At 36.5% G+C, this 15,000-nt stretch overlaps 1 protein-coding gene across 3 annotated transcripts in view; it reads left to right on the top strand.

Moving 5' to 3' along the window:
• Positions 1-15,000, top strand: part of LOC123557703 (uncharacterized) — a 169,666-nt gene that overhangs the window by 116,971 nt on the left and 37,695 nt on the right. For all 3 annotated transcript variants that reach the window (XM_053544064.1, XM_053544065.1, XM_053544063.1), the window contains 3 exons: positions 1,361-1,553; positions 5,332-5,458; positions 12,896-14,138. In XM_053544064.1, the coding sequence (XP_053400039.1) occupies positions 1,361-1,553; positions 5,332-5,458; positions 12,896-14,138 (1,563 nt within the window). The remainder of the gene's footprint in view (positions 1-1,360; positions 1,554-5,331; positions 5,459-12,895; positions 14,139-15,000) is intronic.

Here is a 15,000-nt window from a genome sequence, read left to right as displayed (position 1 = left end):
GATATAACTTGGCACAAATGTTTACCACCACGAGACGGAGTGTCATGCGCAAGATCCAGGTCACTAGGCCTAAGGTCAAGGTCACACTTAGAGGCCAAAGGTCAGATACAAGAATGACTTTTTCCGAAGCATTTCTTCTTCATGCATGGAGGGATTTTGATGTAACTTGGCACAATTATACACCATCATGAGACGAAGTGTCATGCGCAGTTCCCTTCTTTAGAATTACTTCCCTTTGTTGTTACTTTAAATAGCTTTTATTGTAACTTTTTCATTACTAGTTGTAGGGAAAAATCGAGACCACTTTTCTGTAGTACAACAAACATGCTAAATCCAATTTTGAGGTGTATTTTGACCAGTCTCTTCCTGATAAAGATTTTTGTGTGGACTTGCAATTTTTTTTTTTTTTTTTTTTTTTTTTTTTTTTAAAGATTAACTTCCCTTAGTTGTTACTATAAATAACTTATATTGTAACATTTTTATAATTGACCCTAGGGAAAAAACAAGACCACTTTTCTGTGGTACAGCATAGATGTTACTCTCCAGTTTTAGGTGTATTTTATTAATTTTATTATATATAAGGTATCTCTACCTAGTAAGGAGTTTTTTTGTGGACTTTAAAAAACAAAAGACTTACAATGATTACTAAACAACCACAAAATTAACATTCCATTTGCAAATACAGCTGCTAGAGTAAAGAAATTTGCTTTGACGGGCATATATTGTGACATTCTGGCACTCTTGTTCCCTGTTAGCTTTCCATTCCTTCTTTTTACAGTAGCCATATAGAAAAACATCATAGTTATACTCTACATGAAAGTTAATAAAATTTAGCAGTAAACCACCTCACTACTGACTTATTCTTTCTTCCACATCTTAAAACCCCTGATGTGGACCACATCCTTCAATTATGATATGCCCGGTGGGGGGATTAGCCATGTCTGACATGGCTCTTGTTTAAGAAATAATAAGTTCTCAAACGTTATTCTACGATAAATCACACTTGGGAACTTATTATTTCGATTCTAATATGACATATTAATATAAACAGCGTTAGAAAAAAATGGTAACTACTTTTTACGACCGTGGTACGCACCTGGATCGGATGACGTCATTGCACGCGAGTAGTTTATTGCAGAATAACCCGAGATAGATTTTGCTCTACATGTATGTAGGTTATTTGCTGGTTGTGTTAGAATATATATATATTTGGAATGTTATGGTTAATTGTTATCCTCCAGAGTTATGGTCCTTAGATTGTAGCATTCTTAACCATTTCTGCATGGTGAATGATGTGAGATATACATTTTAATAATTTATATTTATAAATCATTTGTTGGATCTTATTGTTTTATTTTAGAAAGCGACATTGATGATAGTGATGCAGACCCAGACTATAACCCATCCTCAAGCGATGCTGATTCTGATGATGATGATGATGATGATGATGATGATGGTAGTTTTACTAGTAACAGTGCTGATGAGGACTTGGAATTGGATTCAGAAAGCAACAAAAACGATAACGATGCTGATCTACAGCTCACTCCAGACAAGTTAGTGACAAATTAATCTTAGTAAAAGAATTCAAAAGGCAAAAGGATGAAAAACATTTGTCTATTTTTAGCTCACCAGTCACGAAGTGACAAGGTGAGCTATTGTGACCGCTTGATGTCCGTCATGCGTAGTGCGTCGTCCGTCTTGCGTCGTCCGTCAACAATTTCTAAAAAAATCTTCTTCTTGAAAACCAGTGGGCAGAATTACACCAAACTTCACAGGAATGATCTTTGAGTGGCCCCCTTTCAAAATTGTTCAAAGAATTGAATTTCATGCAGAACTCTGGTTGCCATGGCAACCGAAAGGAAAAACATTGATTTAAGTTACAAAAAAAAAGAAACATATAGATTTATTAAAATGAAAAACAATAACTATTTCATCTGAAATTTAAATGGAAAATGAATAGACACTTGTATCTGTTTTGAAAATACCGAAAGAAACCAGTATGCCGTCTTACCATATATTCGTGCCCCTTAGTGGTTAATTACATGCTACTCCTTTATGAAATAGACGTAAACTTAACAGTTTTCTATTTTCTGTAATAACTGCACTTCTGTCTTTGTTTGAACAACAAAAAACAGAGAGAATCCTACATGTTTCTAAAAATAAACACATCTGTATTAGCCAACCTTGACACTCTGGATCGCTGGAATGCTTATCATCAAATTCGTGCCCCTTGGTTCCCAGCTTTCAACAAAAGTCTCTATGATCAGGGAACCAGTTCTATACTTCACAACAAAAGTTTTTTCATATCACTACAGATTAATGTAAATTTCATGAAGTTTTGAAAGACATTGTGGTAATAAATGCAAATAACTAAAAACACTGCCCAACTACTTATAAAATTTTAAAGACAAAGTTTTAAATTTGAACTATGAATATCAACATTTTTTTACGTTTTTTTGTAGATTTATTTTACAATTTTGATATTTTGATGTAGTTTGACATTACTGCTGGTCACAGTTTAGGCATAGGAACTCTGCCTTATAATTTAATGTCAGAAATCTCAGATTATATAAGAATTTACTTTATACAGACCTCGATCTATAATTGGATTTTAATTGGCATTTTGTATGATAATGCAAAGCGCAACTTTTTGGTGTAAGTATACGTTACAGGTAATTTTCCATGATCAGTATCATGTGACATGAGTGTGTCAAGCGTCTCCATGTTGTTGGAATGCAGAAGATTGTAAACTACGCAAATTTAACGATTTATGGGCCATTTCAGACAGAATTGAACACATTAAAGGCTTGAGGTGTTAGGGTATTGTTGTAATAGGACTATTTTTAGCTCACCTGTCACAAAGTGACAAGGTGAGCTTTTGTGATCGTGCGGTGTCCGTCGTCCGTTGTCCGTCCGTGCGTTCGTGCGTCCGTAAACTTTTGCTTGTGACCACTCTAGAGGTCACATTTTTTGTGGGATCTTTATGAAAGTTGGTCAGAATGTTCATCTTGATCATATCTAGGTCAAGTTTGAAACTGGGTCACGTGCCTTCAAAAACTAGGTCAGTAGGTCTAAAAATAGAAAAACCTTGTGACCTCTCTAGAGGCCATATGTTTCACAAGATCTTCATGGAAATTTGTCAGAATGTTCACGTTGATGATATCTAGGTGAAGTTCGAAACTGGGTCACGTGCCGTCAAAAACTAGGTCAGTAGGTCTAAATATAGAAAAACCTTGTGACCTCTCTAGAGGCCATATATTTCACAAGATCTTCATGAAAATTGGTCAGAACGTCTACCTTGATGATATCTAGGTCAAGTTCAAAAATGGGTCACGTGCCCTCAAAAACTAGGTCAGTAGGTCAAATAATAGAAAAACCTTGTGACCTCTCTAAAGGCCATATTTTTCATGAGATCTGAATGAAAGTTGGTCAGAATGTTCATCTTGATGATATCTAGGTCAAGTACGAAACTGGGTCACCTGAGGTCAAAAACTAGGTCAGTAGGTCTAAAAATAGAAAAACCTTGTGACCTCTCTAGAGGCCATATATTTCATGAGATCTTCATCAAAATTGGTCAGAATGTTTACCTTGATGATATCTAGTTCAAGTTCGAAACTGGGTCACGTGCCGTCAAAAACTAGGTCAGTAGGTCAAATAATAGAAAAACCTTGTGACCTCTCTAGAGACCATATTTTTCATGAGATCTTCATGAAAGTTGGTCTGAATGTTCACCTTGATGATATCTAGGTCAAGTTTGAAAGTGGGTCACGTGCCATCAAAAACTAGGTCACTATGTCAAATAATAGAAAAACCTTGTGACCTCTCTAAAGGCCATATTTTTCATGGGATCTGTATGAAAGTTGGTCAGAATGTTCATCTTGATGATATCTAGGTCAAATTCGAAACAGGGTCATGTGTGGTCAAAAACTAGGTCAGTAGGTCTAAAAATAGAAAAACCTTTAGACCTCTCTAGAGGACAGACTTGTGAATGGATCTCCATAAAATTTGGTCAGAATGTTCATCTTGATGATATCTAGGTTAAGTTCGAAAGTGGGTCACGTGCCTTCAAAAAGTAGGTTAGTAGGTCAAATAATAAAAAAACGTTGAGGCCATATTTTTCTTGGGATCTGTATGAAAGTTGGTCTGAATGTTTATCTTGATGATATATAGGTCAAGTTTGAAACTGGGTCAACTGCGATCAAAAACTAGGTCAGTAGGTCTTGAAATAGAAACACCTTGTGACCTCTCTAGAGGCCAAACCCTTGAATAGATCTTCATGAAAATTGGTCAGAATGTTCACCTTGATGATATCTAGGTCAGTTTCGAAACTGGGTCATGTGCAGTCAAAAACTAGGCCAGTAGGTATAAAAATAGAAAAACCTTGTGACCTCTCTAGAGGCCATATTTTTCATGAGATCTTCATGAAAATTAGTGAGAATGTTCACCTTGATGATATCTAGGTAAAATTCAAAACAGGGTCACGTACCTTCGAAAACTAGGTCAGTAGGTCAAATAATAGAAAAACCTTGTGACCTCTCTAGAGACCATATTTTTCAATGGATCTTCATGAAAATTGGACAGAATTTTTATCTTGATAATATCTAGGTCAGGTTCAAAACTGGGTCACATGAGCTCAAAAACTAGGTCACTATGTCAAATAGTAGAAAAAACGATGTCATACTCAAAACTAGGTCATGTGGGAAGAGGTGAGCAATTCAGGACCATCATGGTCCTCTTGTTACATGTTTCTGTCGCATTTTAACTGTTAAAGTGACGAATAAAAAACTTGTTTCGAAAGTTGATAGGTACTCGGACACGCGCAGTGGTCGCGCGAGGCGCCATTCCTTCCGTTTTTGGGGGCACGAATTTGATGATAAGGCACGAATCAATGGTAACTTGCCATACTTGAAGGGAAAACTTGACTAGGGGGAAAGAACTGACTGATCAGTTGTTGTTCATTCTGCATCTTACCTTCAGTTGTCGTTCATTCTTATCTTACTCTAAGTTTTTGTTCATTCTGCATCTTACTATAAGTTGTCGTTCATTCTGCATCTTACTATAAGTTGTCGTTCATTCTGCATCTTACTATAAGTTGTCGTTCATTCTGCACCTTACTCTAAGTTGTCATTCACTTTGTACCTTCATCTCCTTACTTAGATTTTGTTACAAGCATTTATGCAAATGAGCCCAAGACATCCTCTCTGTACTTGCCCTTTGTACTATCAAAATTAAAAAAAATAATTTCTTTATTGATTTTGGAGGTAAAAAAAAAGATAATGTGATTAGACCTTAAAATTCAATGTGCCTTCATTCAAAGTTGTTTTTTTATAGTGAAACTATGATGACAGCCATAGATGTGATTAACAGAAGTACTGAAATGAGTGAATTCTTTGCCAGTGGTATTGCTATGGTATCCAGCAAAGTAGATCAGGTTGAAACAACCAAGGGAAGAAATCATGTAAGTTTTAAGCTCACCTGAGCAATGCTAAGGTGGGTTATTGTGGTGTCTGACGTCTGTCTGTCTGTCTGTCTGTCTGTCGTCTGTCAACATTTAGCTAGTGCATGTGATAAAGGCTGTAATTTTCAACTGATCTTGAAGTTCATGAAATTTTGTCAGAATGATTACCTTAATGAAACCAAGTTCGAAAATGGGTCATCTTGGGTCAAAAACTAGGTCACTAGGTCAAATAAAAGAAAAACCTAGTGTATGTGATTTAGGCTATATTTTTCAATTAATCTTGAATTTTGGTCAGAATGATGACCTTGATGAAATCTTGGTCAAGTTCGAAAATGAGTTATCAGAGGTCAAAAAGTTGGACCAGGTCAAATCAAAGAAAAACCATGTGTATGTGACAGAGGCTGTATTTTTCAACTGATCTTCATGAGATTTGTCAAAATGATTTCCTTGAGGAAATCTAGGCCAAGTTTGAAAATGGGTTATCTGGGGTCAAAAACTAGGTCACTAGGTCAAATCAAGAACAACCTAATGTAGGCGATAGAGGCTGTATTTTTCAGTTGACCTTTATAAATTTTGGTCAGAATGATTAAATCTAGGCCAAGTTCAAATATGTGTCATCTGGGGTCAAAAACTAGGTCATTATGTCAAATCAAAGAAAAAACTTGTACATGCAGTAGGAGCTGCATTTTACACTGGATTGTCGTGAAATTTTGTGGGAATATTTGTCTATATAAATCTAGGTAAAGTTTGAATATGGGTCATCTAGATTCAAAAACTAATTAAAGAAAAACCATGTGTACGTCAAATTAAAGAAAAACCTTGTGTTTGAATAGTGGCTGCATTTTACACTGGGTATTCATATAATTTAGTCGGAATGATTGCCTTGATGAAATCTAGGTCAAATCAGAAGACAAACCTTGTGTATGCAATAGAGACTGTATTTTCAATTGATCTTCCTGAAATTTGGTCAGATTGAAAGCCTTGATGAAATTAAGGTCAAGTTTGAATATAGGTCATCTGGGGTAAAAAAGCTTGAGTCGCTAGGACAAATCAAAGAAAGATGTTTTGTATGAGGTAGAGATTGTATTTTTCAATTGAGATTGATGAAATTTAGTCAGAATGATTACCTTAATGAAGTTGAATGTAAGTCATCTTGGCTAAAAAAAAATAAGTCACTAGGTCAAATTTAAGAAAATACATGTTTACACTTAAGAGACCACATTTTTGGTCCAAACTTAATGGACATTGGTCAGAATATTTGTTTCCATGAAATCACTAAGTCAAACATGTTTACACTGTTACGATGTGCAGGGGAGCGACCTTGGGCCATTTTGGCACTCTCTTTGTTATCAATTTTAAGTAATGATAGGATCATTGTATGACAGTGCAATAGTGGGATATGTACAACAGCCACAAAAAACGTTTATTTGAAGTTGCATATATTTATGAGGAAGTAACTGAAAACAGTGTAGATTTTCATTTTAGCTACATGTACATCTACATGCATTTGGTACTGTTTAAATGTACTTAACCTTTAGTCAGCTAGCAGAATGCGGTTCTGTCTTGGGGACCAATGCAGACCCAAGCCAATATTGGTCCACAGATGATTTTTAGGTCAGTAGGTCAAAGGTCAAGGTCATAAGTTTAAGGGTTTCTGGATGATAACTCAACAATGCTTGTGCCTAGGATCATGAAAGTTGACAGCAGATGACCCCTATTGATTTGAGATCAGTAGGTCAAAGGTCAAGGTCTCATACCAAGAACAGAACTGTTTTTGCCAATCATCTAGAGAATGCTTTGATCTAAGATCACATTTCATACGAAGGTCACTTATGACTTTAATTACTGTTCCTTGTGCAGTTGTTGAATTCATCAAGGAGCGCATTTAGTGTTCGATGTGCTGTTGTTATTTTTAGCTCACCAGAGCACAAAGTGCTCAAGGTGAGCTATTGTGACTGGTCATTGTCTGGCGTTTGTCAGCGTCCGTCATGTGACATGCGCTGACCATCATCCGCAGTTGTGAGCCAATATTAATGAAACTTAATTAGAATGATTGTCTTGATAAGTTTTAGGTCAAGTTTGAGTCTGGGTTATGTGGAGTCAAAAACTAGGTCACCAGGTCAAATCAAAGGAAAAGCATGTGAACACTCTAGAGGTCACAATTTTGACTCAATCTTTATGATACTTGGTCAGAATGTTTTTCTTAGTGATCTCTAGGTCAAGTTCGAAACTGGGTCATTTGGGGTCAGAATCTAGGTCAGTAGGCCAGATCAAAGGAAAAGCTTGTGAACACTCCAGAGGCCACAATTTTGAATCAATTTTTAGCTCGACTATTCGAAGAATAAGTAGAGCTATCCTACTCACCATGGCGTCGGCGTCACACCCTGGTTAAGTTTTTCGTACCAGTCCACATTTTGACAAAGTCTTTTGAGATAAAGCTTTGAAACTTTCAACACTTGTTTACCATCACCATGTCCAGTTATAGGCAAGAGTACATAACTTTGTCAAGCATTTTGACTGAATTATGGCCCCTTTTGACTTAGAAATCTTGGTTAAGTTTTTCGTACCAGTTCATATTTTGGCAAAGTCTTTTGAGATAAAGCTTTGAAACTTTCAACACTTGTTTACCATCACTGTGTCCAGTTGTAGGCAAGAGTACATAACTCCATCAAGCATTTTGGTTGAATTATTGCCCCTTTTTGACTTAGAAATCTTGGTTAAGTTTTTCGTACTAGTCTACATTTTGACAAAGTCTTTTGAGATAAAGCTTTGAAACTTTCAACACTTGTTTACCATCACCATGTCCAGTTGTAGGCAAGAGTACATAAATCCATCAAGCATTTTGGCTGAATTATGGCCCCTTCTGACTTAGAAATCTTGGTTAAGTTTTTCATACCAGTTTATTAGCTCACCTGTCACATAGTGACAAGGTGAGCTTTTGTGATCACCCTTCGTCCGTCGTCCGTCCGTCCGAGCCCACGAATGAACATTTGTTGGGTATAGAGATCAATAGGTAATTCTATTTATTCCGTAGTGTTTATTGGGTACTTTTTGTAGCATATTGGGTACTTTTTAACAAAAGAAATACCCAATAAAGGTCCATCTGTAGGAACTTCCGTGCGTCCGTCCGTCAACAATTCCTTGTCTGCACGATAGTGGTTTCATTTATGATTTTATTTTAACCAAACTTGCACACAACTTGTATCACCATAAGGTCACGGTTCCTTTCTTGAACTGGCCAGATCCCATTATGGGTTCAAGAGTTATGGCCCCTGAAAGGGCCAAAATTAGCTATTTTGACCTTGTCTGCACGATAGCAGCTTCATTTATGATTTGATTTTTACCAAACTGGCACACAACTTGTATCACCACGAGATCTTGGTTCCTTTCTTGAACTGGCGAGATTCCATTATGGGTTCCAGAGTTATGGCCCCTTAAAGGGCCAGAATTAGCTATTTTGACCTTGTCTGCACAATAGCAGCTTCATTTATGATTTGAATTTAACCAAACTTGCACACAACTTGTATCACCATAAAGTCTTGGTACCTTTCTTGAACTGGCGAGATTCCTTTATGGGTTCCAGAGTGATGGCCCCTGAAAGGGCCATAATTAGCTATTTTGACCTTGTCTGCACAATAGCAGCTTCATTTATGATTTGAATTTAATCAAACTTGCACAAAACTTGTGTCACCATAAGATCTCGGTTCCTTTCTTGATCTGGCCAGATCCCACAATGGGTTCCAGAGTTATGGCCCCTGAAAGGGCCAAAATTAGCTATTTTGACCTTGTCTGCACAATAGCAGCTTCATTTATGATTTGATTTTAACCAAACTTGCACACAACTTATATCACCACGAGATCTTGCTTCCTTTCTTCAACTGGCCAGATTCCTTCATGGGTTCCAGAGTTATGGCCCCTTAAAAGTCCAAAATTGGCTATTTTGGCTTTTGCAGCCATATAGAGACTTCATTTATGGTTTTATTTGATACAAACTTCCAAAATATCTTCAACAACAATAAATCTTGGATTCCATGACAAATCAGATCCAATCGTAGGTTCCCGAGTTATTTTATATCTGATTACCTCCCCTGATTGTAATCAAAATGGATTTATATTAGTAAGTCCTTATAGGACTTATTTGAAATTTCATTATTGTTATTAGTTGGACAGAGACAATCAGGGTAGAAAACTATGGACTGGTTTTATGTCAAATTACCTCCCTTTATTTCAAATTAAAATGGGTATTTCTCCATAACTAATGAAGATACTGATCTGAAATTTCATTTATGTCAACAGATTTATTTGGCAGATCCTTCTTTTGTTCACTTACAATATTTATTTTTTTATTTACTTCCCTTTTACGTTACTATAAATAGCTTATTTTTAGTAACTTTTTTATTATTGGCGGTAGGGAAAAACCGAGACCACTTTTCTGTGGTACAACATGGATGGTACCTCCAATTTTTAGGTGTATTTTGACATATCTATACCTTGTAAGAATATTTTTTTCTTTTTGGTTAAATTTCTTCTCTTTGTTGTTCCTGTCCTTTGGACTTTGATATTCTACTGAGGACCATCTTGTCCTCAAGTGCAATGATAACAGGTGAGCGATAAAGGGCCATTATGGCCCTCTTGTATTTTGTGTAAAGTGTTTGACATATGGCTTTGAAACTTTTATATCTTGTTCAGTATTATAGTCTCTATCAATAGGCAAGAGTACATAACTCTGTCTTCTTTTTTGGCTGAATTATGGCCCTTTTTGAACTTGGAAATTGGTTCTGTTTTCGTATATGTCCATGTTTTGTCAAGACTATTTGACATATGGCTTTTAAACTTTAAACACTTGTTTATCATTATGATTTCCATCTGTAGGCAAGAGTACATAACTCTTGACAACTATTTTGGCTGAATTATGGCCCTTTTTGGACTTTGAAATTTTTGTCAAAGTATTTGAACTGTGGCTTTGAAACTGTTAACACTAGTATATCAACATGATTTCCATCTGTAGGCAAGTGTACATAACTCTGTCAACTATTTTGACTGGATTATGACCCTTTTTGGACTTGGAAATTAGTTAAACTTTTCATACAAGTCCATAACTTAATAACATATTTGCCATCATGGTCACACATTGCCACTTAGTGCAAGACTAATCGAAATCCACAAATACAGGAACATTTTTGTTTAATCCATTTTTTTCTTTTGTCTGAAAATCTATGAAAATATTTTGACCCCATTCTTCAATCAATTCTTCGAATAGTCGAGCGCGCTGTCATCCGACAGCTCTTGTTATGAAACTTGATCAGAATATTTGTCTTAATGGTTTGTGGGTCAAGTTCAAATCTGGGATAGGTGGTGTCAAAAACTAGGTCAGTAGGCCAGATCAAAGGAAAAGCTTGTGAACACTCTAGAGGTCACAGTTGTGACCCAATATTTATGAAACTTGGTCAGAATGATTTTCTTGATGATTTCTAGCTAAAGTTTGAAACTGGGTCATGTGGGTTCAAAAACCATGTCACCCTGTCAAATCAAAGGAAAAACTTGTGAACACTTTAGAGGCCACAATTTTGACTCAATCTTTATGAAACTTTGTCAGAATGTTTGTCTTAATGATTAACTCTGGTGAGCAATATAGGGCCATCATGGCCCTCTTGTTTTATTTTATAGTTTTCAGTGATACTTCAACAGAAATCCAGTCATTACAGTGTACGATTTATCATTTGCAGTCAAAAGCATGAGTGTTGTGATTCATACATATTATTTATGGCCATCTTATTTACTAAATCTTTTTCAGCAGACACAACTTTTTTAAATGATGCAAAAAAACATTGGGTCACCTAGCATTGAAATGTTACCTATATGTAGATTGGATACCTCAATAATGCAAACTACGCATGAACATTAATTTGGGCATTAGAAATTTAGGCAAAAATACTTTTAAAACAAAAAAATGCATGTGTAAGAAAAAACATATTAACTACAAGTTCTTTGATATTCATTAGAAATGATTGTTGGAAGTATTACTTGTCTCTGGAAGTGGGACAGTATTGAATCATTATACCAATAATCTTTGTGTAACTTAAGTACATGGGATTCATGGTAGATTTTAATATGGTCTTCCCAATTAGAAGATTAAATTTTCAACTGACGAAAATTTTAAATTTATATCAATTTGTTGTTGAGCCCGCTTGCGAAAGCAAAGACATAGTTGTCCTAATGGCTGTTTGGTGTATGTGTGTGTGTCAGTGCGTGCATGCGTGCGTCCGCCTGAATTTGTTTGTCCGGACCATAATTTTGACATGCATGGAGCAATCTCGTTTATATTTGGCATGAATGTTAACCTCAGTGAGACGGAGTTCTCAGAGGTCAAGTCACACTTAGAGTTCAAAGGTTAAATTCAATAATGACTTTGTCCGGAGCATTTCTTCTTCATGCATGGAGGGATTTTGATGTTACTTGGCACAAATGTTCACAACCATGTGACTGATGTCATGCGTAAGGACCAGGACCCTAGTTCTAAGGTCAAGGTCACACTTAGAGGTCAAAGGTCAAATACAAGAATGACTGTCCGGAGCATTTCTTTTTCATGCATGGAGGGATTTTGATGTAACTTGGCACAATTGTTCACCATCATGAGTTTCATGTGCAAGAGCCTGGAATTACTTCCCTTTATTGTTAATATAAATAGCTTATATTGTAACTTTTTTATTACTGGTCGTAGGGAAAAATCAAGACCACTTTTCTGTAGTACAATATGCATGTTACATGCAATTTTGAGGTGTATTTTGACCAATTTCTTCTGGTAAGGATTTACTTTCCTTTGTTTTACTATAAATAATTTATATTGTAACTTTTTGCAATCAGTTTACATTTGGCATAAATGTTTGCCTCAGTGAGACAGGGTGTCATATGCAACTCCTAGTCCTTTTGACAGCTAGCAGGCTCGACAAGTTGCCCGTGGGCATCTAGTTTTTAACATAGAATTTGATCAATATGAATTTTTTCCAAAAATATTGAAAGGTGGAAATTTAGAAAATTCTTTTATGTTGACCGTAGTGAATTGTCATCTATAGCTTACTTTTTTTTACTCTTCCCCTGCTAAATTTCTAAAATGGACTGGTCCATCATTCAGTTTGGGCAATACCATTTATTATTCAGGGTCATGCAGTGTTTACAGAATATTTACTTACTGAATAGCAAACTGCAGACCATGATCAGACTGCATGGATGTGCAGGCTGATCTTGGTCTGCACTGGTTGCAGAGGGATAACTCACTTGCTTCTAGCAGGCTAAAAGGTTAAGTAGACTCTGTCCTTTCTATGACTGAAAAATTGTTCAAAAATACATTAGACTTGAACACATTGCTCTGAAGTCAAGTTTTCTCAGAAACTGTCCACTAACTTTCACTGAATTATTTTTGCACTTGCTGTATTTCAGAGACCAGGCAGGTACTGTGTGTACTGTAAGAAAACAATATTTGGTGGCAAACTGAAGAGGCATATTATCAGGATGCACAAGATTCAAGTGCAGGAAGTCCTATCTAAACCAGAGCATGTTCAAAATGCATTTTTTCGTTTGAAAAGACGTGAAGGAATTTATGAACACAACTTAAAAAACATTGCACAAGGTAAGGAACTTGCAATGAGAGAACGAAAACCAAAAAATGGAGACAATTTACGTGTATGTCTTGATTGCAAGGGTTTTTACTCTAGTAAATCCTTTTACAAGCATAAATGTATAAACAAAAACCCACAGGCATTAAAACCAAAGTTGTTACAGAAAATTAGTGATGAGAAAATGGACACTGACGAAGAGTTCACAGATATTTTGAATGGATTCAGATATGGTGAAGTTGGGGACATGTGTAGAACTGAGACAATGATAAAAAGGATTGGTTATAGACATTTCAACCTCAGGCGCCATGGGAGAGGAAAACAGACTGACGTAAGGAAAGAAACAATGATGGTCATGAGGCTGTTAAGCAGACTTTTTTTGAAGTTTCGAGATATATGTGAGTCTGAAAAGACCTTTGAAGATATGTTTCACGAATATTATTTGCCACAGTTAGAAGAAGCCATTCAAGAAATTGTAAGAGTTGAAGATCACACAGAAGAAATAAAAGAGAAACATGGGCTGAGGCACTTACTACATAACATAATATATAAGTCTATAAATATATTATATGGTCTTTATGCAGAGGCAAAGCTAGACGAAAAAAGAAAGGAGATTAAAAACTTCAAAGTTGCATACAGAAAATCCTGTAGAATGTACTTGCAGACAATACAAAAGTGTGCTGAAAACTCCATGGAAAAGGCAAGAGGGCCTGATGAGTTGTCTACAGAAAATATAGCAAGACAAGTGGAAGAAGATATTGGTACTCCAGTGGAAGAAGATATTGGTACTCCAATGGAAGAAGATATTGGTACTCAAGTGGAAGAAGATATTGGTACTCAATTGGAAGAAGATATTGGTACTCAAGTGGAAGAAGATATTGGTATGCCAGAGGAAGAAGATATTGGTACTCAATTGGAAGAAGATATTGATACTCCAGTGGAAGAAGATATTGGTACTCCAGTGGAAGAAGATATTGGTACTCAATTGGAAGAAGATACTGGTACTCCAGTGGAAGAAGATATTGGTACTCCAGCAGAGACAGCCTGCCAGTCACTGGAAACAAATGGTATGCTTTATAATGTATGACATGATTATTTTTAGATGTATTGCTTTTCATACATACTGAGTGTAGGTAGACTTTGTCCGGAGCATATCTTCTACATGCATGGAGGGATTTTGATGAAACTTGGCACAGTTGTTCACCATCATGAGACGGAGTGTCTTGCGCAAGAACCAGGTCCCTAGGTCTAAGGTCAAGGTCACAGAGGTCAAAGGTCAAATTCAAGAATGACTTTGTCCGGAGCATATCTTCTTCATGCATAGAGGGATTTTGATGAAAGTTGGCACAATTGTTCATCATCATGAGACGGAGTGTCTTGCGCAAGAACCAGGTCCCTAGGTCTAAGGTCAAGGTCACACTTAGAGGTCAAAGGATACAAGAATGAAAACTTTGTCCGGAGCATTTCTTCTTCATGCATGAAGGGATTTTGATATAACTTGGCACATGTGTTCACCACCACGAGGCGGAGTGTCATGCGCAAGAACCAGGTCCCTAGGTCTAAGGTCAAGGTCACAGAGGTCAAAGGATACAAGAATGAAAACCTTGTCTGGAGCATTTCTTCTTCATGCATAGAGGGATTTTGATATAACTTGGCACAAATGTTCACCATCACGAGTCAAAGTGTCATGCACAAGAACCAGGTCCCTAGGTCTAAGGTCAAGATCACACTTAGAGGCCAAAGGTCAGATACAAGAATGACTTTGTCAGAAGCATTTCTTCTTCATGCATGGAGGGATTTTGATGTAACTTGGCACAATTATACAGTCACCATCATGAGACAAAGTGTCATTCATGCGCAGTTCCCTTCTTTAGAATTACTTCCCTTTGTTGTTACTGTAAATAGTTTCTGTTGTAACTTTTTCACTAC

The sequence above is a fragment of the Mercenaria mercenaria genome, chromosome 5 (genome assembly GCF_021730395.1).
Source record: "Mercenaria mercenaria strain notata chromosome 5, MADL_Memer_1, whole genome shotgun sequence".
Taxonomy (NCBI): Eukaryota; Metazoa; Mollusca; class Bivalvia; order Venerida; family Veneridae; genus Mercenaria; species Mercenaria mercenaria.
Note: the sequence above shows the minus strand (reverse complement) of the source record. Positions and strands in the feature narration are given on the sequence as shown.